This window comes from Prionailurus bengalensis, chromosome A2 (genome assembly GCF_016509475.1).
Source record: "Prionailurus bengalensis isolate Pbe53 chromosome A2, Fcat_Pben_1.1_paternal_pri, whole genome shotgun sequence".
Classification (NCBI taxonomy): Eukaryota; Metazoa; Chordata; class Mammalia; order Carnivora; family Felidae; genus Prionailurus; species Prionailurus bengalensis.
In genome coordinates this window covers 9,780,942-9,804,641 of record NC_057348.1, presented here as the reverse complement: position 1 = coordinate 9,804,641, position 23,700 = coordinate 9,780,942, and the positions used below count along the sequence as shown (strand labels likewise).

The 23,700-nt window shown below is 60.1% G+C and overlaps 1 protein-coding gene across 1 annotated transcript; it reads right to left on the bottom strand.

Annotated features, from left to right (window-relative positions):
* Positions 1-4,436: 4,436 nt before the first annotated feature.
* On the bottom strand, positions 4,437-23,188 carry ZSWIM4 (zinc finger SWIM-type containing 4). Its single transcript, XM_043586765.1, has 14 exons — positions 22,775-23,188; positions 20,605-20,806; positions 18,599-18,955; positions 17,834-17,982; positions 17,573-17,723; positions 16,292-16,459; positions 15,364-15,720; positions 13,550-13,687; positions 12,977-13,231; positions 12,279-12,414; positions 9,807-9,961; positions 8,414-8,577; positions 6,846-6,927; positions 4,437-6,441 (listed from the first exon to the last, which is right to left on the bottom strand). Exons 1-14 carry the CDS (start codon positions 22,937-22,939, stop codon positions 5,582-5,584), a joined length of 3,339 nt encoding a protein of 1,112 aa, XP_043442700.1. The 5' UTR covers positions 22,940-23,188; the 3' UTR covers positions 4,437-5,581.
* Between the last annotated feature and the right edge of the window lie 512 nt (positions 23,189-23,700).

The window sequence follows — 23,700 nt, the reverse complement described above, 5'->3', positions numbered from 1 at the left end:
CCGGCCGCCCTGCAGGGCCTTGTCTGCTCCCGGTTGGTGCCCCCAGACCCTGAGGGGACAGGGCTGGGGCCTGATGGGAAAACCAGTGGCCACTGTGTGTGTGTGTGTGTGTGTGTGTGTGTGTGTGCGCGCCCCCGCGCGCGCCTGTATGTATGCGAGGGGTCGGGGAACAGAGCAGGACATCTCTTAACACCTGTCTCCCAGTGACGGGCGCCACCATATGTGGGTGCCAGGGTCCCACCAGTGTTTGGAATCTTCACTGCCACCGTCTTTTCTGTTTCTGCCTGATGATGACAGCATGGCCCCATTCTAATTACATGTACCACTTGTGAGATCCTTACCACGGCATTATCTCTGCTTTGTGGATGGGGAAAGGGAGGCCCAGAGGGGTTGAGTGGCTTTCTAGGAGTCACCCAGCTAGGATGCTACAGAACCAGGGTTCAGAGCTGCCCAAACTGGCTCCAGAGTTGGGGTCTCCTGGCCAGAGGGCTCTTATCATTAAGGAGAGCTCCGTTTACGACATGCAGGCTGGCGTCGTGGGCTTGTGATCATGCAGTTCACGGGGTCTCCCCTGCTCGGAAGGACCTGAGCTTGGGTTAATGCTCTTCTGTCAGCGTCTTGAAATTCGCAAGTTGTGAAGAAGGGACCCTGCAATTTCATTTTGCACTGAGCACTGACAATCGTGTAAGGCGGTCCTGGTGCTGGGTGCTTGTGAATGACATACACTCTTGGTGAAACCTCCCTGTGCTGTGCGGTTGAGGCCCTGGGCTGTTTTACAGATGGGGAAACTGAGGCTTGGAGGGCATTTGGGAAACTGCAGAGTGGAGATCTGCACCTTGGGCCTGCGTCTGGTGCTCTGGGGATGTGTGTGCCCACGGGAAGAGCTGGGTACCCGCTGTCGGCATCCGCTCTGATGGGGTGCAGGCTAAGGCTTGGCCACTGAGGAGACGGGGCCACGGGAGGGGGGAGAGGCCCTGGTGGTTTCCTCCTGCCCTTCAGGCTTCTAGGAAGTGGCGCCAGCTGGGGTGAGATCACTTCCTCACCCGCCTGCCCGCCACCCCATCGACTTCCTCTCCTCATGGCCCCGTTTAGCCTGCCCGGGGCTTACTGGGGGGGGGGGGGGCGGGAAAAGGGGGGGAACCTGGCTCTGGACGTCCCTGCAGCCCTCTTAGCTCAGAGGGATCCTTGGAGCATCTCTACCTCTCCGGGCCTGGGCCTGAGCGTGTGGCTGCGGTGGGGGCGTCCAGCCTGGTGGTCCAGCATTCCCTTCAGCCGCCGCCGTGTGTGGGGAGAGGGCTTCCCTACCAGGCCTCAGCGGGGACGTGGAGCACAGATGTCTTCAAATCTCATTTACCTCCTTTGCTCTCTCTCCCCCCCCCCACCTCAGGTGCCAACCTCCGGTCCCACCCGGTGCCCCCCAACCCCTGTGCCATGGCCGGCTGGGGTTCCTGGGGATGGGATTTGCTGCCTGTCACAAATCACATTGCCAGGGATTTCCAACCGACCCTGAGCCCTGCCTCTGGGGCTGCCGCCACCGCCTTCGCTGCTGAGGACGCTGCCCGGGGATAGGGCCGGGGATGGGAGGCCGAGGCCCCCCCCCCCCCGCCCCCTGCTGCCTGCGTCTGGCCTGGGGAGCAGGGCTTAGCCGCTTGTGAGCAGAGTCCACACCAAGTCGTGTTCACAGTGGCTAAGTTCCGCCCCCCGGGACCCCGCCTCCTCTGGCCCTGCCGCCTGCCTGTCCCACTGTCCGGGCCTCCCTGGGCTCTGCCTCCCGTGCCTACTGAGCTGAAACACAGTTGATTTGTGCAGACTGGCTCAGTTCAGCAGGAACAGGAGTCGAGCCCCCTCGAAGCCTGTGCAGCCTGCCTTCCTCGGGTGGGCTGATTCCTAGGAGAAAAGCTGAGGACCCAGACCCAGACCTGTGTTGGGCGGAGGGACTTGGGGGAGGGGCAATATAGCCTGGAATGGGGTGGGTGGACCCAGCTGTCTGCTGTAGGCGCCCTCCCCCAACTCTGTACGTGGGGGTCCTGCCCCCTGCACAGTCCTACTTCGGGCTGAGGCTGGACAGAACTCCTAGAGAGAATGGGCAGGTGGGTGGGTGGCCCTCCCACTAGAAAGGAAAGCCATCTGGGTCCCTGTCTCCTCCCAGTAACCCTCCCAGCCTGGAGCCTTGGCCTTTTCTGTCCCAGGCCTGGTGGGACGTGGGCCAGGCCTGTACCTTCCCAGCAGCCAGTTACTCAAGAGGAAGCTGCCCTGGGCCCCCAGACCGTTAAATGCCAACTCCGGCTTCCGGAACCAGGCTGGCCTGACCTGAGTGTGCCTGGCCTCTTCTCCCTGAACCCTGCGGCGTCCTAACTTTGGGGGTGTGGGGAGAGCTGTGACACTCTCCGGGCACGTGGAGCAGGGAGCAAGGTCCCTTGTGGGCCCAGAAAGGACACAGACGGGCCTGTTGAGTCTGCCGGTGGCCCTGCAGCGCACCTGCTACTACAAGACCTGAGACTGTCCGGTATCAGATGGGATGGACTCTGAGTGCGACCAGGCAGAGAGAAGCCCCCTAGGCTGTCAGCGCTGGCCCAGGGTACCCTTTCACCCAGGGATAGGGGCATACTTCAGCTTGGGGCAGGGTCTGTGCTGTGTGTTGCTGCTGTCCAATTAAATAAAACCTGCCTCCTACCTCATTCCTGAAGGTCTGGTAGTTTGTGACTTCCTCCTGTCGCTGGAGTTTTGGCTTTTCAGGTGGGGAGGACCGATGGGCTTGAATTTATTGTCCCTGCACCCTGAGCTCCTGACTTCCCAGGATCCCTATGCCTGTCCCACCTGTTGTGAGGAAGGTCGCAAGTTTAGTCACACAGGGCAGAGAAAGCTGGAAAGGTGACCTTGAGGGATGTCCTAGGATGGAGGCGGGGGGTAGGGCTGATGCAATGGCAGGGAGAGCTGTTCTAGGAAGAATCTAGATGGGGTCATAATGAGGAGCACCCCAAGCTCAGGGCCTATTGAACCCAACCTCAGGTGGCAGTGGGGGGTGACCCCGAGGGAAACGCTGGGCATTCAGAGATGGCTGGGGCCCGAGGGTCTTGAGCTGGTGATATTTGGGGGTGGCGGAGAGATAAGGGAGAATTCAGGCCTCAGGTTAGACTTGACCTGCTGGTGTCTGAGAATTCTGGCAGGGAACTCGTGCTTGAGGTGTGCGTGGGTTACGAGGGAATCCCCGGGCCCAAGGGGGACATTTTTGGATGACTTTGAGAGCTGAGGGGCATAAGAAGGGAGCCCCAAGTCCGAGGACGGCATTTGTAGGCAGCTGAGACTGTAAGGGGTGAAGCAAATGCTCGGCGCCGAGCCTGGCCCCTCTACCCTCAATCACGCCTCTAGGCGGCGCAAAAGAACACGCCGGCACATACCTGCGGGAACGGGGGAGGCGGGGCAGATGGGACCGTCTCCAATGGGCCCTCTCGGGCAGAGGACAGTGCCACGAACCAATCGCTGTGCCCAGCGCTGCCGATGCCCCGCCCACGACCGCGCGCGCTGTCTCGGCGCCCTCTGGCGGTCAGCTCCACCCAGCACTGCTCTGTACCCCGCCTGGCCGCGAAGCCCGTCCTCGCTTGCCCCGGCCCTGACAGTGACCCAGACACACTTGTTCATCTATCCGCCACACCCTAAAGACGGGGGGGGGGGGCGGCGCCCTGCTTCTCAGGGAACTAGGGAAAGAAGGCAACCGAAGGCCTTCTTTGCGGCCCCCCAGACGGCTCACTCCATTTGGGGACTGGAAGCCTCCACGGCGGCGTAGGAATCCAGACACGCCCGGGCCGCGCCCCTCGCTGACCACACCCACCTGCTTTTCTCGCCGACGCCAGAACCCGCCCACCAAGGACGAGTCGAGGCCCGGGATTCCTGTCTTGTGTGTGTCTCCCCCACCCAGGTGCACCCAGCACCTGTCAGGGTCCCCGCTTTCAGCAACTTGGAGACAAGTACCTCCAACATTGGTGTCTGGAGGCAGGGCACCCCCTAGTGGCCATTCCCAGCAGTTCAAGGGCCATGGTGTCCGAGGTGGGCAGGGTCAGTGGCTTCACCATGGTACTGATCAGGCTCTGCCTTTCCTTCCGCTTTGGAACCCCACTATTCTCGGAAATGATATTCTTCCCGACTCGTAGGGCCACTGTGACACGTGTTGTAACAGGTGACAGGTATAAAGCTCTCCTCTTGGGGCTTGCCCAGCTCTCAGCCCTATTATCTACACTACTGCAAACGGACGAAACCAGCAAGCACTCCCATTCCACGCCTCGCTTGAAGCTGTGCCCAAGCTGTGCCGGGAGCAGCCAAGGCTGGAGTTTTTCTGTCCAGGGATCAGGTGGTCCTGGTTCGGGGCGGGGGAGGGGGGTAGGGGACACACCTCAGTCTCAAAATTTGTGTTATTAAAAAAAAAAAAAGGAAAAAGGAAATACAATATACGGTTCAATAAATAGAAAAAAAGTTACAAAACGACATGATTTTGTCCTTAATTACAAGAGGAGAAAAGACAGAAGGGGTGATTGGTTTGGGACACTCTCCCTCTTCCTCCCTGGGCCAAGGTGGGAAAGGGAGACCCAAGAGAGTCAGCAGCTGAGATTGAGACACAAATAGAAAGGCTAAATGAAGGGAAATAGGGAAAGGGAGAGAGTAAGATGAGGGGAGGAGCAGGGACACAGAGCAGGAGAGAGAGAGAGAGCCAGAGTCGGAAATGCCAGGATGCCAACCTGTCTCCTTTCCAGATCTGGGGCGGGGAGTCCCTGGCTCTCCTGCGCTTGTCTCCCCCCCCCCCCCACACACACACCAGGTTTGGAGGACAGTGTGAGCCTGGCTCAGTTCCTGAGTTGTATCCAGTGACTAGCAGGTAGGGGGAGGGACAGTAGTGACCCCTTGAGCCTGCCCTGGGACCTTGGCATCCTCGGGAATGGGAGTCCTGGCCGGAAGGGGGTGAGGTATGTGGCTGAGGCCTGAGGCCTCTTCAAATCCTTCAGTGGGAATGAGCCATTGGTCCCAGCTGAGCAGCCTGGAGGAGGCCCTGGGATGCAGAACGGGGCCCCTGAGGCAGTGAGGGGAGGGTACAAAAGGAGATTTAGATGCCCTAACAGGAGTCCCCTGGCCACCCAGAGTGGGGTGTGGGGCGGTCTGCTACGCTGGCTTTAAGAGCCACTTTCTGGAATGTCCTGCCTCGAAGCTCCCACCCCCACCCCCAGTCCAAGCCAGGCCTGCCTGTCTGGGGAGGGAGAGCTTGCCTATTGCTTTTGGGGTGCCCAAGGCGGGGTCATACCGGCTGCCCAAGCACACACCCCCTTCCGGGCCCCTGGGTGGCGGTATGGCTTCTGATCCTCACATCTCGCACTCACTTGCACACTCCTAGGCACGCGTGTGGCAGGAAGTCACCCCCCCGCCTCCCCCCCCCCGCCCCCCCAGCAGGCCTCCAGGGGATGGCAGGCAAGATCTCCTAGCTGCGGCCGGGCTCCTTCCCTGACTTAATACTGAAACGCCACGTGGGCCTCCAGCGCCGAGGCCCTGGATGGGGCGCTGGTGCCGCGGAGGCAGGGGTGAAGCGGGCCGCAGCCCCTCAACCGAAGCGCTCCCGCACCAACAGCATGAGCTTTTTCTTGCCCTTGTAGGTCTGTTTGAGGTTCTCCAAGAACTGGGCGAACTGCAGGTGCCCGTCAGGCGCCAACAGGAAGGTCTCACGGGCCTGGCCTAGGAACTCGATGAAGTCACCGTAGTGCCGCGGGCTGATGTGCGTGAGGCGCGAGTGGCTGGTGGCGATGTAGGCCGCCACCGCGGCGTCCAGGAGCTGGCAGAGCGGCGCCCGGTCAGTGCCCAGCGGTTTGGCGGCCCGACGGGCCCCCAGGGGCCCCAGGCCAGGTGCCGAGAGGGTCCAGCGGCGCAGGATGTCAGAGAGCATGGGGGCGCAGTGGATGCTGCGGATGATGAGGGGGACGATGGCAGAGAGCTCGTGGCGGCCCAGCGAGTGGCTGAGCGAGCAGGCCCAGAGCACATCGTTGACGGCGGGGTGGCTGTCCTGGTTGAAGGCGATGCTGAGCTGCGCCAGGGCCAGCGTGGCCAGCTTGTACGCCCGCAGTGGGAGGCCACGGTGCTCCATGTAGCGGGCCACGGTGAAGAGGTGGGCATGGCCCAGACCGCCGGCCGCGGCGTCCAGCACGATCTGGTAGGCCGCCTCGAAGGCCGCGTGGTTCTTCTCGCACAGGGTGAGGGCGGGCAGGGCACAGTTCTGCGGGTCTTTCATGGCGCACTGCAAGGCCAGGGTGCGCGCACAGGCCCAGAGCTCCTCCCGCCGGGGCGCATCCAGCTGCAGCCGCGACAGCGTGGCGTGCGTGGTGCCTGTCACCGCCACGATGGTGGCAGCCTCCACTGGTGTGAATAAGGAGTACCAGTTCTGCATGATATTCATCAGGGCCTGGGGGCCTGGGGGGAGGCAAGAGGGCAAAGCTGGCCGGGAAGAAGGGCGGGGACTCCCAGGTGCGGGCACGGGTTTGCCCTGATGCGCCGTCCCCACCACCCAGGGCTGAAGACACAACCCCTCTGCCGCCACCCCAAGCCTGACGGAAGCCGCACCCCACCTTTCCAAAGGAGCGGGGAGCAGCGGGGCCGGGTGGGGAGAGGGCACGCTTTGGAGGCGCTGTCCCTTCTCCAAGCCACTTTAGCCTGGCCGGCTTCTGGGCCTCTGTCCAGCTCTGTCCCCCCACAACCCCCATCGCACCAGCCTGGCCCTGAGCTCGGGCTGGAGTCATGGAAAAGGCCCGGCCTCTCTCTCATGCCTGCCTGCCACCATAGGGAGACAGACGGCAGGTTCACTGGGGGACTCTCACCAATCTCTGTGGCACAGCTGACCAGCCAACGCACCATCTCCCTCCGCCTCCAGGTCATGGTGTTCAGGGTCATCCGCATCACCTGCAGCGTGGGAGGGGACAGGGAAGGGGATCAGGGATCCTGAGGGGCCCAGGAGACTCGGAAGTTAAGGGCTGAGTCAGTGAGCCACACAATCTGGACACGTGGCCTTGCCTCCTGGGGCCTTAGTTTCCTCGTCTATAAAATGGGGATTAAAGGGGCGCCTGGGTGGCTCAGTCGGTGAAGCGTCCAACCTCAGTTCACGTCATGATCCCGCAGTTTGTGGGTTCAAGCCCCGCGTGGGGCTCTGTGCTGAGAGCTTGGAGCCTGGAGCCTGCTTCGGATCCTGTATCTCCTCCTCTCTCTGCCCCACCCCTGCTCATGCTGTCTCCCTCTCTCAAAAATTGAAATAAAAACACTAAAAAAATAAAAAGCTCCTGCACAGTACTGGTTGCTTCAAAGCGCTCAGCCCAACGCCAGCCATTACTGTGACTGTTATTGTTGGTGTTATTCTGAGGCCCCACGGAGCCCACCCCAGACAACCAACCAACCTGCCCCTTCTCTCTAGAAAGTTCCATGCTCCTGTCAGATTTCCCCCTGGAGGCCCAAAGCACCTGCCCCACAAGTCCCACCTTCCCTGCTTGCCTCTCCCCCCGGCTCCCTCCCCAGGTCCTGTCTGGGGGCTCTGCCTTCTGAAGGCTCCTAAACAGTGTGTCACATCTCTAAGGGACCCCTCCCTGCTCTCACCTCCCAAATACCCCCTGCCATGCCTCCACTCCCCCACAGGAGGTTGTTCTGTTCTGTTCGGGGCTAATCCTGCCTTCTGCAGCCCCCCTGCTTGCCAGTTCTGGGAAGGTCCCACCCCATCCTGCAAGCCTGCCCCCAACTGTTCCCTATCCTCCTATTTTACTTCGCAAGCACTCTGAGGCCCCGCCCCCCTCCGGGTCCCACACCCTGCTTTTGACTCCTCACCTCCAAGCTGCACCCCTGCTGGCCTCTGACTTGCCCCAGCAGGACAGCCCTTGCCCGGGCGGCCCCTGGGGACGGCCCCAACTCGCAGGCCCGGCCTCGAAGACCTCAGACTCAGAGGTGGCTCCTCACCTTCAGGACCCTCCCCCGGGCCCCGCCCCCTCCGCGGTGACCTTTCCTTCCAGGCCGGTTCCCAGCAAGCCCCGCCCCCAAGCAGGCTCCTTATTGGCTCTGCTCCCTCAGCTTCAGCCCCGCCCACCCAGGGGCCCTAGCCGCGAGCACACCAGCCCCAGGCCCCACCCCAAGCCCAGCACCCTAGGCTCTGCTGCTTTTTGTGGCCCACCGGCTCACCTGCGGGACCCGGGACCCGCATCCTTGTCCTCAGTCACACCTCCAGAAGTGGACTGTCACCTTCAGACTCTGCCACAGAGTCCCTCGCTCACAAGCCCACCCCAGCTGGTGACCCTTCTCTCATTCCCAGACAGGGCTCCTCGCGGCCCCGCCCCCAGGTGTCGCTCACACGCAGGCGGGGCCTCAGGCAGCCTTTCCCCCCACCCCCCCTCCCCCGACTCCCGCCCACCTGCAGGCCCAGTTCCAGCGCAATGCCCAGCAGCGTGGTGTCCGGAGGCGCGCTGGCAGGGGTGGCCGTCTTGCAGGCGTCCTGGGCCAGCTTGAAGAGCAGGGCAGGCGAGTGGATGTTCTGCTGGATGGAGCCCAGCACCGCATGCAGCCACTTGGGGTCTCCTGGGGTGAGGGAAGGAGGAGGGCAGGGTCAGCACACCTGGCACCAGACCCTGCTGCCGCCTGACCTGTTCACACAGCTTCCTCCCCACTCGGTGCACCCGTGTGAGGAGGGAGAAGCACCCGGCAGTGGTTCCGTAAAGATCCAGACCGCTCTTGGTACTCCTTCACCCGGCGGGACAAAGCCACAAAAGGACCCCTAATTGTCAAGGGCATTGATTCTGGACCCCGAGCACCAGGGTCCCAATCCCTGCCTGGCCATTCACTAGCTGTGTGATGCTGAGCAAGGCGCTCCACCTTTCTGTGCCTTGGCTGCCCCATCTGTAAAATGGGTTAAACTAACACTATGGTACCTGCCTCACGGGATGGGGAGCCGACACTTGAAAAGCTTTAACAGGGCAAGAGCTATAGAAATGTGAGCTTTTATTGCTGTTATCACGGGCCCCGATCCTACAATTCTGTCACTCCACTTGCGGCCACACGGGCCTCCTCTGTTCCTCAAACATACCAGGCACAATCTAGCCTCAGAGCCGTTGAACTGGCTATTCCCTCTGCCTGGAATGCTCTCCAGGCCTGGACTGCACCCTCCCCAGATTCATGGTGAAGCCCGGATCCCCAGGATGATGGTATCTGGGGGTGGGGACTTCCGCAGGCACTGGGTCCTGAGGGTAGGGCACTGTGAGGGCATCAGTGTCCTCCTGAGAAGAGGAAGAAATTGGAGCTCTTTCTCTGCCAAGGGAAGACACAACAGGAAGGTGGCCGTCTGCAAGCCAAGAAGAGAGTCCTCACTGGGAACCGACCAGGCTGGCACCCTGATCTCGGACTTCCAGCCCCCAGAGCCGTGAGAAAATAAATGTCTGTTGTTTGAGCACCCTGGTCTGTGGTTCTGTCATGGAGGCTCCCGGTGACTCGGAGAGCAGATATCGGCCATAGCTCAGGCCTCTTGGCTTAAGCATTAACCTGCTTTAGGCACCTCTTACTGTCTTGCTTACTGAGTAACATAACTGTTTACCTTGCGCGTGGTCTGCCCGCCCCCACTAGAACGTAACATCACAGGGCGCGGGATTCGGAACTGTGTTGTGTGTCCCTAGCGCCAGGGGCACTGCCTGGGCCATCTAGGAAGTGCTCAAGGAAAACTGAAATCCGATGAAGGAGTAAAAAGGAGAGGGGAGGCGTGACAGAAAGGAAGAAAGAGAAGGCAGAGAGGGACAGGGGGCAGCCGCTGTCCTCACCCTTGGCAGCTGTCAGCATGGCAGAGGCCAGCTCGCATTGGCGGGTCTCCAGGTGGCCAAGGATGAACCAGCGGGGGAAGCGGTTGCTCATGATGGAGTCCAGCGGGTTGGGGTGAGGTTCTCCGGCTGGAAACGCGGTCTCCAGTACAGGCAGCCTGGGGCAGGGGACGGGGAGAAGCGCAAGATGTTCACCAAAGTACTGCTGATGCCCTTCACAGTTGATTAAATAAATGATACTCTATTCATATGCCAGGGCCAATAAAAATGTGAGGTTATTTGTGTCCTGATGCGGCCCCTGTTAGCCTTTCTGTCACCCCTACTCTGTTCCAGGTACTGTTCCCCTCAATGTCCCTCAAATACAATGAAGCACAGTCCGACCTCAGGGCCTTTGCACATGCTGCTCCCTCTGCCTGGAACACTCTTCCCCAGACATCCTTACGGCTTCTTCCTCACCTCCCTCAAGTCTTTGCTCAAATATTTTTCAGTGGGCTCTTCGGTGGACCCCCCCCCCCCCACACCGTGTGAACTTCCCACTCCCAACTTCTCCCAGGGCTTCTTTGCTATAGGTCACATCTGACACACAATATAGTTTACTATTAATTTCTTTTTTGTTGTTGTTAATTTTAAAGTTTATTTGTTTTGAGAGAGAGAGAATTCCAAGCAGGCTTCATGCTGTCAGGGCAGAGCCTGACACGGGGCCTGATCTCACAAATGGGGAGATCATGACCTGAGCTGAAATCAGGAACCGGATGCTTAAATCGACTGAGCCACCCGGGCCCCCCTATTAATTTCTTGATTGTCTCTCCCACCCCAAAACCTCAGCTCCATGAAGGCGGGCATTTGTGACTATTTTACTCACTGCTGCATATCCAGCAGCCAGAACAATGCTGAGCACACAAATGTTTGGGGGAGGACTTTACGTGCCCACTACGGCATATTGTTAACCGGCTCACTCTCTATAGATGTGGTTTATATTTAGAAAGTCCTTCTAAGTTGTCCGATGGGATCAACAGCACGGAAGAGGAATCAAGACTATTCTGGTTTCAAATATTACTGAAGTTTCCTCAACATGTGACTCTGGACACACTTTAAGTGTGTTTACGTGTAAAATGGGGGTCAACAGGGGCGCCTGGGTGGCGCAGTCGGTTAAGCGTCCGACTTCAGCCAGGTCACGATCTCGCGGTCCGTGGGTTCGAGCCCCGCGTCAGGCTCTGGGCTGATGGCTCAGAGCCTGGAGCCTGTTTCCGGTTCTGTGTCTCCCTCTCTCTCTGCCCCTCGCCCGTTCATGCTCTGTCTCTCTCTGTCCCAAAAATAAATAAAAGTTGAAAAAAATAAAAAAATAAAAAAATAAAAATAAAAATAAAAAAATGGGGGTCAACATACTTATTTCTCTAGGTTGTTAAGATTACACGAGGTGCTGTGAGCCATGGATTTGGACCAGGGACCGGCACCGTTTCTTTGCACGAGTCTGGACAGCCGGTATTTTTGGCTGTGCAGGCCATTCGGTCCCAGTCCCAACGACTCTGCTACTGCCACGTAAATTAGCCACAGACGATACGTAAATGAATGGGCGTGGCTGCGTGCCAATAAAACTTTACTGCTGGACACTGAAACTTGAGTTTCGTATACTTTCCATGGGTCACAGAATATTCTTTTATTTTCAAACACTTAAAAATGTAAAAACCATTCTCGTCTCCTGGGTTGTACGGTAACAGGTGGCAGGCCGAATCTGGCCCATGGGCTGTTAATTTGCTGGGTCCTGCTTAGATATCCACAGCTCTTCAGAGATGATTCTTTCCAAATATTCTGGAAAGATGCACCCTAAACGGGATCGTCTGAGACTGGGGACAGAAGGCACTTTATTTGTTGGGCATGGCTTAGGACACAGAGGGCCTCTAAAAATTCCGCTGGGGCTGCCAGGTGGCTCAGTCAGTTGTGTCCAACTCTGGATTTTGGCTCAGGTCATGAGATCAAGCCCCACGTCAGGCTGAGCGTGCAGCCTGCCTGAGATTCCCCTCGCCCCCTCTCTCTCTACCTCACCCTCCCTCTGCCCTCCCCTGCAGGCACTTTTTCTCTAAAAGAAAAAAAAAAAGTGCAGGTGCAAGAAAGAGATACAGGATGCATCATGGGTGTAAACGGAAGACCATGGGTTTGCCGAAATCTTGATTCTTGTGGGTTAGATAAGCAGAAAGTAGTGACACGGCTTGCCTCGGAAGAGATTTGGGTAGGTTGGGACAAAAATGTCTAGAAAAGGACTCTGAATTCTGTGCCGTGTGGGTATCTCTCAAATTCAAGATCATAACACCCATGCATATTTAATAATCAAAAGCACAGGGCAACCGGGCTGCCAGCGTGAGGGAGACTGAATTAAGCAGGCTGCGAGTTCAGGCGGGAGGACGGGGCTCCAAGGGCGCCTCTCACCCTCCAGTCCGGCCCGGTCCCCTGGGCCAGTCCCCAGCCGCCCCTTCTCACCTCATGGCTCGCAGCGCGAGGCGGTAGGCCAGGTCAGGGTCGTGGGGCAGCAGCGCGGTGAACAGGTAGCGGGCACAGGTGTGCATGGGCACGCTCTCCCGGAAGAGCACCTCTCCGAAGCCACTGAAGGGACCCGCTGCAGGGGCATGCTGAGCTCAGCCCCCAAGTGAGGGCTCGTCTCCGCCCCTCCCCAGGCTCAGAGTAGGGGATAGGCTGGCCCCAGGACAGAGGGGCAGGGGCTGGGGGTTAAAGAGGTCCCGGAGATGGGGGTGCAGGGCCGAGTCAGAAAAGCGCCGGAGAATCCGAAGAGGAGACCCGGCCTCCCCCTTGGTAGGAGGCAGGTCTCAGATACGAGACGGGGCCGCACCCGCTCCAGGGGCGGGTGGGGGCCTCAGAAGGCAGGGCCCCGGGCAGAGCCACTGAAGTCCAGCTGGGCATCAGGGACCGGGCTCCTCGACTCCAAGGTGGGAGAGGGGCAGCGCCTCAGAGGCCACAGCGGCTACTGGCTGCCGGAACTTTCTCGGGAGCAGGGCCAAGGGCCGGATCTCACCTTTCAGGCACTGCCTGCCGAGCTGGGAGCAAACTACGAGGGCCGAGAGCCGGGTCTCGAGATCCGGCAGCGACCGACCACCGCAGGCGGGGGGAGGGACCCCGCCTTCAGGAGCGGGCGGGGGGGGGGGGGGGGGGAGGGGCCTCACCTTCCAGCAGCAGCCCGGCCTGTCTGCGCAGCACCTGCACCAGCCGCTCGTCCAGCTCCACCTCCTCCAGCAGGGCCAACAGCTGCTCCTCGCTGCGCACCACCTTGTCTTGGGCGTACAACCCCTCGGGCAGGGCCCGCTGCTGCCCCAGGCCCAGCAGTGCCACCTCGAGGGCCAGCGCCAGGTAGGACTCCCCAGGGCTCCCGGGCACCGGCACGTGCTGGTAGGCCACCTTCCGCTTCTCGGGGCCCGAGTCTGTGGGACACGGGTTTCAGGTTTCAGGACCCGCTTCCTGGGACCCCAGCGGCTCTTCACCTCAAGCGGGGGGTCTGGGGGCTTAGGTTTAGGGGGAACCCAGCGGCTCCCAGCTCTAACCAGACACTTCCTACCAGCAGACACGTAGGTCTATATGGTGGCCTCGCGGTCAGGAGAAGCGGAGTCTACGGGCTGCTGGCACCGGTTAGGGGGTGTGGCCAAGGATAAGGGTGCGGCCCCACTTTCTTTTCTCGGGGTGCTGGGCCGGGGAGGGTGGGGGGATGCCCCTCTTTCTCCCAGGGGCCCCAGTGTAGGCACCTGGGTAAAGGGCGAGGGTTTCCTCCTCCAGGCGACAGGCCTCCAGGATCGCCCTGCAGAGGCAGCCAATAGGGTCCAGGGGGTGGCCCACCCAGCCTTCCGTGTTGGTGATGCAGGTGTTCCCTTTCTGCAGCAGCTCTGCAGGCAGTATGGGGGGGCTCAGTGCCTGCCCCTCCACAAGCCTAGTGGGGGGGGGGGTTCTGCCCTTGAACCCCTAGCCCGGCCTCCCAGAGCCTGCCCACTGCCCACCCACCCCGCAGCCATCTTCTCTGCCCCCTGAGCTCTGTAGCAGCCCTCACCTCCACAGCCTTGGCCTCCTGTCGCACAGCCAGACCTAGGCCTGCCAGGTCACAGGATGGAAACTGGGTGCTTTCTGAAACACCTAACTGGTGCCATTCTCCTCTTCTTAATCCCTCCCATCATTTTCCATCTCACCCAGCTGTCCCGACCCCACGTGGCCACCTGCCCCATCCGAAAGCCCATTCTCCCATCTCCTCCCACTCCTGCCTCTGGGATCCTGCCCATGTTGTTCTTCTCCCTCCTGTTCCCCTGGAAAACCACAATACATCCCTAAGATGTACAGCTCTCAGTGGTTCTGCGGCGGGGCGGGGTTTCTCTGTGCCTCTAGGCCAGGCCAGAACTCTGCCGGGGTCCCAGATCCCCCAGGTTCCCGTTATACCCTGGGTTCAATTTCCTGATAAGTTGCCCTCCTGCCTCCCCATAGCCAGTCCACAAACATGTTCTTTTTTTGGCCCATACACTGTGGCTTTTTTTGGTCCCCCTAATACGAATTTGAATTTGGTGCCCATGTTTAAAAATTTCAGTAAATTGGAGCCCGTGGGTGGCTCAGTTGGTTAAGCATCCAAATTCGGCTCAGGTCATGATCTCACTGTTGGTGAGTTTGAGTCCTGCACCAGGGTCAGCGTGGAACCTGCTTCGGATTCTCTCTCTTTGCCTCCCCACTGCCCCCGCCACTCACTGTCTCATCCCCCAAATGAATAAACTTAAAAAAAAAATCACGGGTGCCCGAGTGGGTCAGTCCGTTAAGCGATTGACTTTGGCTCAGGTCGTAATCTTGCGGTTTGTGAGTTCAGGACCCGCGTCGGGCTCTGTGCTGACAGCTCGGAGCCTGGAGGCTGCTTCGGATTCTGTGTCTCCCTCTCTCTCTGCCCCTCCCCTGCTCACGCGCTCTCTGTCTCTCAATAACAAATAAACGTTAAAAAAAAAAAATCAGTAAATTTGCACATCATACAATCCAGATTTCCGGCCTGTCTTGAAAATCTGGGCACACTGGGTCCACGTTCCTGAAAGACTTGTGGCTGGTGCACCCATCCTGTTCCACGGGAGCTGGAAGCTTAGAAACTACAAGTCCCAGGCTCCTTTGCGTGAGGTGCAGAGGCTGGGAAAGGATGAGGCTCTTCTGCAGCCTCCATGAGCAGGTGTGTGACTGTACAGGGCACAGACACAAGGGCTTGCCAGAAGGTTCCGAGTGTCCTCCTGGACGCAGCCCACAGTGCAGCCACAGGCTGCTGAGCTCAATGTCAGCAGTTTGCAGTAATCCCTGTACTTCGGGAGTTCAGGTTCTCGAACCTAAGCAGTGGTATCCCTGACTCTTAATGCTGCAGCCCCTCCAGTAGTTTTGTGAGGCCTCAATCCCCTGTATTAAATTCTTTTCGGTTCCCGACACCTTCGGCTGATCTGGCTTTCCCGGTGGGACCCCGAGCGGTACCCACAGATGTCAGGGTTGCCACAGTGCCCAGCAGTCGGCATTTGTGTCTAGAGCCCCAGGGTAGTATGACAGTCGTGGCACCCACCTTTTTTCTGCTGCTTGTAGCTTTCAAGCTGATGCCGTCGCTGCAGCCGGAGTGAGTTCACTATGGCCCCTGCCAGCCGCAGGGCCTGACGGGGGTATCCATGGGCACGCAGGGTGTCCACACGGGCGCACGCGGTGGGGAAGGGCTCACCCAGCCACAGTGGGCGGCCCTGGGGGTCAAAGGTTGGCTTTTCACCGCCCATGGTGCCTGTGAGGCTGGGGCCGTAGGAGTCGCTGGCCAGGATCCTCTGCAGGTGAGTGTCGCTCCAGTGCAGCGACCCAGCCTGCAGGGCGCGGCCGAAGACGGTGTGGCGGGAACCTCTAGCCCCCACCTCCTCTTCCTCCTCCTCCTCCGGGCCTGCGGGAGAGGCGCCCAACATGGCCTGGTAAGGGGGCCTAGCACTCGGGGCTGAGGCCAGCTCCCCTGACCGGGTGCCAGCTGGGGACTAGGCTCTGGGCTCAGTGATGGCTCTGTTGGAGGAGCTGTTACAGCCCTTCATGCCAATGGACAATGGAGGTGGAATAATTGTCCACTGGTCTCTCTGTCCGTCCTGCCCCTTCCCTGGACTCCATTCCTCTTTCTCTCTCCGTCTCTACTCCCACCCCCATTCCTCACTTTCTCCTCTCTCTCTTCCTCCGTCCCTCCATCTTGACTCTACCTGTCTCTCTCTTCTCAATAGCTTTTTCCTTTTCTCTCTGTCCCCCCACCCCTGCCTCCATGGCCAGGAGAGCAGCCCAGAACTATAGGCGCCTTAAACATTTCACTTCCTGTGACTCAGGCTGCCTGCCGCCCCTGCCTGGGCACTCCCTCCCTCCCTCCTGCTGGCAGGGGCTGGGGGCCCCTCTGCTCTCCCCCAGAGCACCGTGATGGGGAGACTGGGCACCAGGCCAGCTTTTTGCAGGGGGAATGGCAGGGACCCCTCTCCTACCTCGGCTGAGGGTCATGGTGGGCTGCAGGCTGGGCTCGTCAAAAGAGTAGTTGCCCTCTTCCAGCGGGCACACGTCCAGCTTGTCCCACTTGCCAAGCAGCTGCAGCCAGCTCACTCGCTCCTCTGGTCTGCAGTGGGGGCTCAGGACGACACACACCCACAGGGCCCCTGGGGGGGGAGGGCGGGGGGTCAGTGTGGGCACGAGGCAGGCTCAGCGTTCATGCCAACAGGAACGGGCACACACCTGTGGAGTGCCTAGTGCGTGCCGGGCACTGGTCTCTGCTGACCCCTCATCTCCAGCCTCTGAGGTTGCAACTGATAGTCTTTTCACCTTACAGCCCAGAGAGGTAAAAGCAGTTGCTCAAGGTCACACAGCTGGAAAGTCAGGACTGGAACCCAGACTCTTCCTCTTGCTGGTTTTTTTTTTTTTTTCCCCCTATAGCACTTATCACCATCTGTTTACAGGGGTCAGCAAACTACCGCCAGTGGATAAAATCGAACCTGCCACCTGGTCTGAACGGCCCGCGAGCTACGACTGACTTCTATGCTTTCAAATGGTGAGGGAAAAATAAATCAGAAGAAGATTTTGGGACCTGTGAAAATTACGTGAAATTCACATAAATAGCCGCTGTAAACAAAACTGTATTGGGACGTTGCCACGCCCATCTGGTTATATGTCAAGGGCTACTTTTCCACGACAACGGTCAAAACTGAAGCTGTGGGGGCGCCTGGGTGGCGCAGTCGGTTAAGCGTCCGACTTCAGCCAGGTCACGATCTCGCGGTCCGTGAGTTCGAGCCCCGCGTCGGGCTCTGGGCTGATGGCTCGGAGCCTGGAGCCTGCTTCCGATTCTGTGTCTCCCTCTCTCCCTGCCCCTCCCCCGTTCATGCTCTGTCTCTCTCTGTCCCAAAAATAAATAAAAAAACGTTGGGAAAAAAACCAAAAAACAAAAAAAACCCTGAAGCTGTGACAGAGACCAGTGCCCCGCAAAGCCAAAGCCACAGACAGTCGCCCTTATGGAAAAGGTGTGGTCAGAGGGGTTGGTAGTATTTGATAGGATTTTATAGCGTTTAGTGTCAGCTCCAAGAGGGCAGGTATTTAACCTTTGTTTTCTGCTGCAGCCCCAGCACCCGGTACAGTGCCTCTTACATCAGAGGGGCAAATGAGCAGAGAAAGGATTCAGGGGCCAGACCCTAATGTCAGGGTGGGCAAGACCTGGCTGCCAGGGCCGCCGCGGGAGCGGGAGCCCCGGGTCCAGTGCGCCGCCTCGGAACAGGCCTTACCCAGCTCGTCCCACAGCTGCCGGCACTTGTCGGTCATGCCAGCGCCCTGCTGCCGCCACAGGGCCAGGCGCGGGTCCTGCAGGAACTGCTCAGTCATGAGGATCAGCATGCGCGCCCCGTTGGAGTCCCGCATGCGCAGCATCTCCCGCACCTGTGCCGGGATGGGGGCGGGGCGGAGTGGTGAGGAGGGGGCGGGGCGCCGGCACCTCCCAGGCCCCGGCCCGGCCCCGGCCCCGGCCCCGCCGCGCGCCTGCGCAGCACCTTGCAGAACATGGAGCGCAGCTGCTGGCTGGCACCGTAGTAGCCGCCGTTGGATAGCAGCTGCTTCACCTGCTCCTGGATCTGCTCCTCGTCCAGGTGCCAGCAGTTGGCATCCTCGATGCCTGCGCCCGCTGTGGGGTCTGGGGCACCTGCGGGGACGGAGGAAAAGTGAGGCCGGGGTTTCCAATCTTCCACCAACTCCCATCTGTCCACCCCCCTCGGTCTACCTTGATCCTAATCAAAGCCCATCCCCCCTCACCGATGCGGTCAATACCACCCACTCCCCATTCACCCACCATCCTACATGATCATTCGCTCACCCAACACCCCACCATTCCCAATGGCCCATCCATCTCCCTACCGTGCATCCTACGCCACCCTCTCCCAGTCCCCTGTAGCTCCAAACCCTCCCGGAGCTCACAACGCCTCCTGGTCTGTCTCCCACCCGACACCCACCCACGTCCACATACCCTTCATGCCCTCCACCTACCCACACGCAGGCCTGCTCCTGTGATCTTGGCGCACCCCCACCCGGGGGCTGAATCTCCCGGTTGGCTGATTTCCAACCATTCACTCATCTGCCCGGGGTCAGATCCAGGATCTGCACTTAACTGGGTGTGTGACCTTGACTTCAGGCCGTGGCTCCCCACCCCGACTCAAGGATCCGGGGGACCTAAGGATTCCATGGCAAATGCCTGCCTCGAGGCCACCGAGGTGGCTGCAACTGAGGGCGCGCCGCCCCATCAGGCCCCCGGGTGCCCTCACCGTGCACCAGGTTGATCTCGGAGCCCAGCAGGAGGATCTCATCAGCCAGGCGCTGGGCAGTGGGCAGCACCTCAGTGTGGTGGGCGCTGATGAGGTACTGCACGAACTTCTGCAGCTGGTCTCGGTTCATCTGGGACAGCGTCTCAGAGATGGGCAGCCGCAGCTCCACCTGGCGGGCGTGCCGAATTCGGTAGAGCGACAGGGCCACCACGTGGGCGCAGTAGAAGAGGTCCCGGTTGTCGCAGCCGCAGCTCACAGATGTGATCTTGCAGCGGTCAAAGCTGATGGAGACGTGGTAGAGGCGCTCGGGCTCTCCGGGGCCCCCGGGCTCCCGGATGTTTCCGCTCAGATGGAACCCTAAGACCAAAGCCAAACCAGCCGCCCGCTGTGTCACCCGGGAGACGGGGGTGCTGTCCATGGTGCAAGGCAAGACCCGGATGCAAATCCCCGCGGAGGAACCTAGAGCAAGCCACTTAACCTCTCTGTGCCTCGCTTCCTCATCTGTCAAATGGGAGTGAATAGTGACATCTTCCTCATGCCTTTGTGATGAGGATGAAACGAGCTAGTGCTTGGTAAATGTTTAGAACACTCACTGTAGGTATATAGTAAGTCCTAAATAAATGCTGGCTCCTGTTCTAATTCTGAAGAATTTATAATGATGACGTTGAAGGTGGTTTTCTCCGCCCTTGGGTTACCGTGGATACAGCCTGGGCTCCGGGGGCCCTGTAACTTCCTGGGAAGATGACAGAGGCCTATGACACTTGGGGGTGAGGGGCCGATGTGGCAGGCGAGGGGCCAGGTCATCCCATCACCCCCTACCCCTCCCTGGCCCCTGGGGAGCCCAGATGCCAGGCTTATCCAACTGGTTGGGCAGCTCAGGCCCCAGCCGGCCCTGGCTGCGTCACGCAGAGAGACAGTGGCACAGAAACAGTGGCTTCCTCATACCGGCTGAAGATGGCCGAGCCTGGGGTGGGCTGGGCCATGTCCAGGCAAGGGGGCCTCCAGGCTGCCCGGGTTCAGGGAGGACCGTCTTGGCCAAGCCCCTGCCTCCAGTTAGGAGAAGCGGCGCTCCCACATGAGAGGTGTAGCTTTCCAGGGCTTACCCCCTTTCGGGCTCGACCTCTACTTGTCCGCTCCTGAGCCCCGCTGCCTGGGGTCTAGAATGCTCTTTCACCTCTACTTCTAAACCTCTGCCCCCTACCCTCACCTGGACCCCACTGCCTGAGGCCTAAGACCACCCCTCACAGCTGATCTCAAGCTTCTACTCTAGGCCCCCACCTAAGCCTCGTTGCCTTAGGTCTGAGACCGCCAGACCTCTGATGAGAGCTCCCCCGAGTCCCTCTGCCTGAGGTCCAAGACTCCTTCTCACCTCTGGCTCTAGATCTTTGCCTCCAGCCCTCACCTAGCCCCTGTGTCCTGAGGTCTAGGATCATTCTCACCTTTGGCTCTAAACCTTGGCCCTAAAGCATCACCAGGTCCCTCTGCCTGAGGTCTGAAACTTACCCTCCTTCTTGTTTACAATTGCTCCTTGACGCCTGCCTCAGGAACGTCCTGGCTGAGGACTCCAGGGCCACCTTTGCCTTTAGCTCAGAATCCCGTACCCACCCCCAAGTGGACTCAAAGCCTGAGGTCTAGGGCTTTTCATCACTCTGTCTCCACCTCTACCCCAATCCCCATAGTGGCCCTCCACCTAGGATCTAGAAATAGCCTCAGCCCTCAGCCCTCAGCTGGTCCTGGCTGCCTAAGTTCTGGGACCTTCCTTCCCCTGCTTTCTAGTTCACCATCCTTCCTCCCAGCCGCATCTAAGCCCGCTGCCTGAGGTCCAGGCAGATCTCTGATCCTTAGCTCACAATTTCTTGCATAATCCTTCCTGGGCATGGAAGCCAGACATCTGGAACCTCCCCTCGCCCTGGCCCAGGCCTCCCTCCACTCCCTCCTCCTCCTCCTCCTCCGCGCCTGCTCTGGACCTCCTGGCCTCCCCGGCAGGGGTGGGGGCCAGCACTCACCCACTTGCAGCACTCGGTCTACGGCCCCGCTCTGCAGCAGGTGCAGCCCGCGGGTGAAGGGCACCCGGGCATCATGCTCGCCCTCTGGGGGCTGGTAGCCCAGCGACGAGTACATACATATCTCCCGCTCGCTGCGTGGGAACGACCAGAACACAATGCGCTTCTGGACCGGCTCTGGCACCCGGGAGAACCGCTCCTCAACCTGCGGGAAGGGCCGGTGGGTTAGAAACCCCGGCTCGAACCCTGGCTTTTGCCGCTCAGGAGTATGACTTTGGGCAAGTCACTGTGCCTCTCTGTGCTTGTTTTTTCAAACGTGATGGGGGGATGTTAACAGCACTGCCCTCCTGAGTATCACGAGGATTAAATATTCATTTACACATGTAAATACGTTTACAATAACTCCTGGCCTGTACTTAGTGTTCCAGAACTTTCTGCGACCTCCTTCCCGGATACCAGGTCCGGGGGTCCTGCTGTAACATAGACCCACCTCCAAGGCTTCGAAGGGGCAAGAGAAAGGGAGACAAAAGCAATGAGAATAGTGATCAGGTCTCCATTTTCTCAGCCTACACTGTGCTAAATGCTTTATGTATGTGATTTCCCATAATTTCCATAGCAACATCTCAGTGATACTAGTTATCAGCCTGGAGACTCTGAGGCTCAGAAGTGGGGTGAATTCACTTGTTCAGTCTCCCAGCTGGCAAGCTCCAGCTACCAAGACAGGCTCTGTTCTCGGTTTCCAACGGCCCACAGGAAGGGAGGGGTGTCCTCGTCACCCCGTGGGCTCTGGGCAGTGAACCAAGCCGACTGAGCCTGCGTTCCAATCCGGGCTTGCTAACTCACGGGCTTTGTGACCTTGGGCACGTTTCTCAACCTCTCTGTGCTCCAGTTTCCTCAAAGTGGGAGGGAGAACGACAAATCCCAGAGGGCTGCAGAGGACTCCATGAGCGAGAGCTTTCCTAGCACCAGGCCTGACCAGGGCAGGTACGTGGGAGACCCAGAGATGGTTTAGGATTGTGAGGGGTGGCAACCTCCCAGAGCCCCCAGTCCTGGGTTTCTGGGGGAAGTGGGTGGGCCAGTGACTGGCTGAGGCCTTGGGGATGGTTTGGCAGATGACTAAGGAGGGATTTTTCCAGGCCGTGAATCAGAGCCTGCCCCATCCCCACTTGGCGGCCCAGACTCATCAGTCCTGCAGACTTCCTAACTCCGGAGAGGCCAGGGAGCCAAGAACACCCCTCAAAGCCAGACAGAGGACAGAACCTATGGGGGCTGCAGAAGGCTTGGTCAGATCCAGGCCACATCTCCACTCTCCAGAGGCCCACTCTGAGGCTGGAAAAGGGGACTCTAACCTCACCAGCCCGGGGGCATCATGGCAGAGCCCTCAGAAACTACAGAGGTAGGGTTCCAGTGCACCCGTCCAGGTACTGTGACCCAGGCCTCGCCCTGCTGCTGATCCCCTGGAGGGACTGGGATGGCTGGGGGGTGGGGAGTAGGGGCGGGGGCAGAGGGAGGGCGAGCGCTGGGGAAATAGGGGGATGTGGGAGGGTACCCTCCCCCTGGAGGGGTTGGGAAGCCCCAGGTGGGAGGTGGTCTCAGAGGGAGGGGGGCAGGACCCCAGGGAAGGAGCTGGAGGAGGAGGGGGGTTCCCCAGGAGACAGGTGGGTTCTGGAGGCACGGATCAGAGACAGAAAGGAGTATCTTGAGGCTGGGATCTGTAGAAATGGGGGGGAGGGGTTCTACTGGGGGTGTGGGGCAGCGATCTGGGGTGTCCAAGTGGGGGCGGCTTACAGGAGTCGGAAAGAGGAGTGAGGATTGAATGGGGTGCCGAGGATGAGGTGGGAGGAGAGGGACTACGGGGCAGGAGGAGAAGGAGAAGGAAGTGTCCTGAGCTGGGATCTAGGGCGCTGAGGGCATCTCTGTTCTTGTGGGCTGGACGGCAGGGATGGCAAAAGGAATGGGGGCGGGTCACAGGGCTTGAAGAAGTGAAATGGGAGGATGAGGGGGTGTTTCGGGGCGGACTTAAGGATCCTGAAGGGGATCTCTCTCTGGGAGTGTCTCAGGTGGGGGCAGGTCCGAGACTGGGGGTTGGGCAAGGGGAGGAGAAGGCAAGTCGGAGAAGGGGCTGGGGGTGCGTCCCTTCCCCCCTCCACCCCCCCCCCCCCGCCCCCGTCACCTGCTCGAAGGCCCAGCTCTCGGCTACTCGCTTGGCGCTGAGGTCCAGCAGCGCCTCGGGCCGGCCCCGGCCGCGCACGGCCCCGGCCCCGGCCCCGGCCCCGGCATCGCGCTCCTCAGGTCCCACGGGGCAGCCCCGGCTCCGCTTGGCCGCAGGGGGGTCCATCGGCCGGACCGGGGCCGGGGCGGGGCCTGTTGGGGGGTCGGTCCGATGCCCGCTTTGCTTCGCCGGATCCCGCGCCCCCTACCCGCCTTCCAGTTCGTCTTCCGCGCTCGGCCGCCCCGGGACCCCAGCCGCACCCACCCCCGCCCCGCGCCGGGCCGGCCGGGTGATGCGGCCCCTTTAAGACTCTTCACAACAATGAAGCTGCCTCAGTCGCCGCTTTATCCTCCGCCGTCGTCCCGCCCCCGCCGCCCGTCCCCATTGGCCCCCCCCTCGGCCTCCGAGGCCCTCCTCCACCATTGGCTGCACCTCCAGACTCGTCCCTAAATTCTCGCTGTTCATTCGTTGTATGTGCTGCCTGTCTTTTGGAGGAAACCCAATCAGAGAGCTCATCGGGCTGCGCTGTCAATCATGGGGCACCTGCGGCCAATCACAGTAGGAGGACCCCCGCGGCGCAGGCCGTACGCGAAGTTTCGGGGCGGGTCCTGGGTTCATTCACAACATTCCTCTCCCGCCCCCCTCCGGCTGGACAGCGCGCCCCGGGCAGCTGGGGCTGCGCCCACACACGGCTTTGTTTACTGAGGGTCGCTTCCGGGCTCCGCAAGGGGACAATCCACAAGGCTCGGCCAGGGAGCGAGACTGAGCGGCGGGATTCCAGGGCAGCAGCTCGGCCCCTCCTCCCTCTGGGCTGTGTGATGCGAGAAACTCTCTCAGCGTCTCTGGGCGCGGAGTCAAGTTTTGATGTTCTGGGGGATGGCGGGGCG

What these genes read in the sequence shown, in the direction of transcription:
- ZSWIM4 (XM_043586765.1), bottom strand. Translation starts at nt 22,939, where the DNA reads ATGGACCCCCCTGCGGCCAAGCGGAGCCGGGGCTGCCCCGTGGGACCT. An exon ending in AGACCGAGTGCTGCAAGTGG is followed by an intron (nt 18,956 to 20,604) that starts GTGAGTGCTGGC and finishes CTTTGGTCTTAG; the next exon opens with GGTTCCATCTGAGCGGAAAC. An exon ending in CATGCTGACAGCTGCCAAGG is followed by an intron (nt 8,578 to 9,806) that starts GTGAGGACAGCG and finishes CCCTCACCCCAG; the next exon opens with GAGACCCCAAGTGGCTGCAT.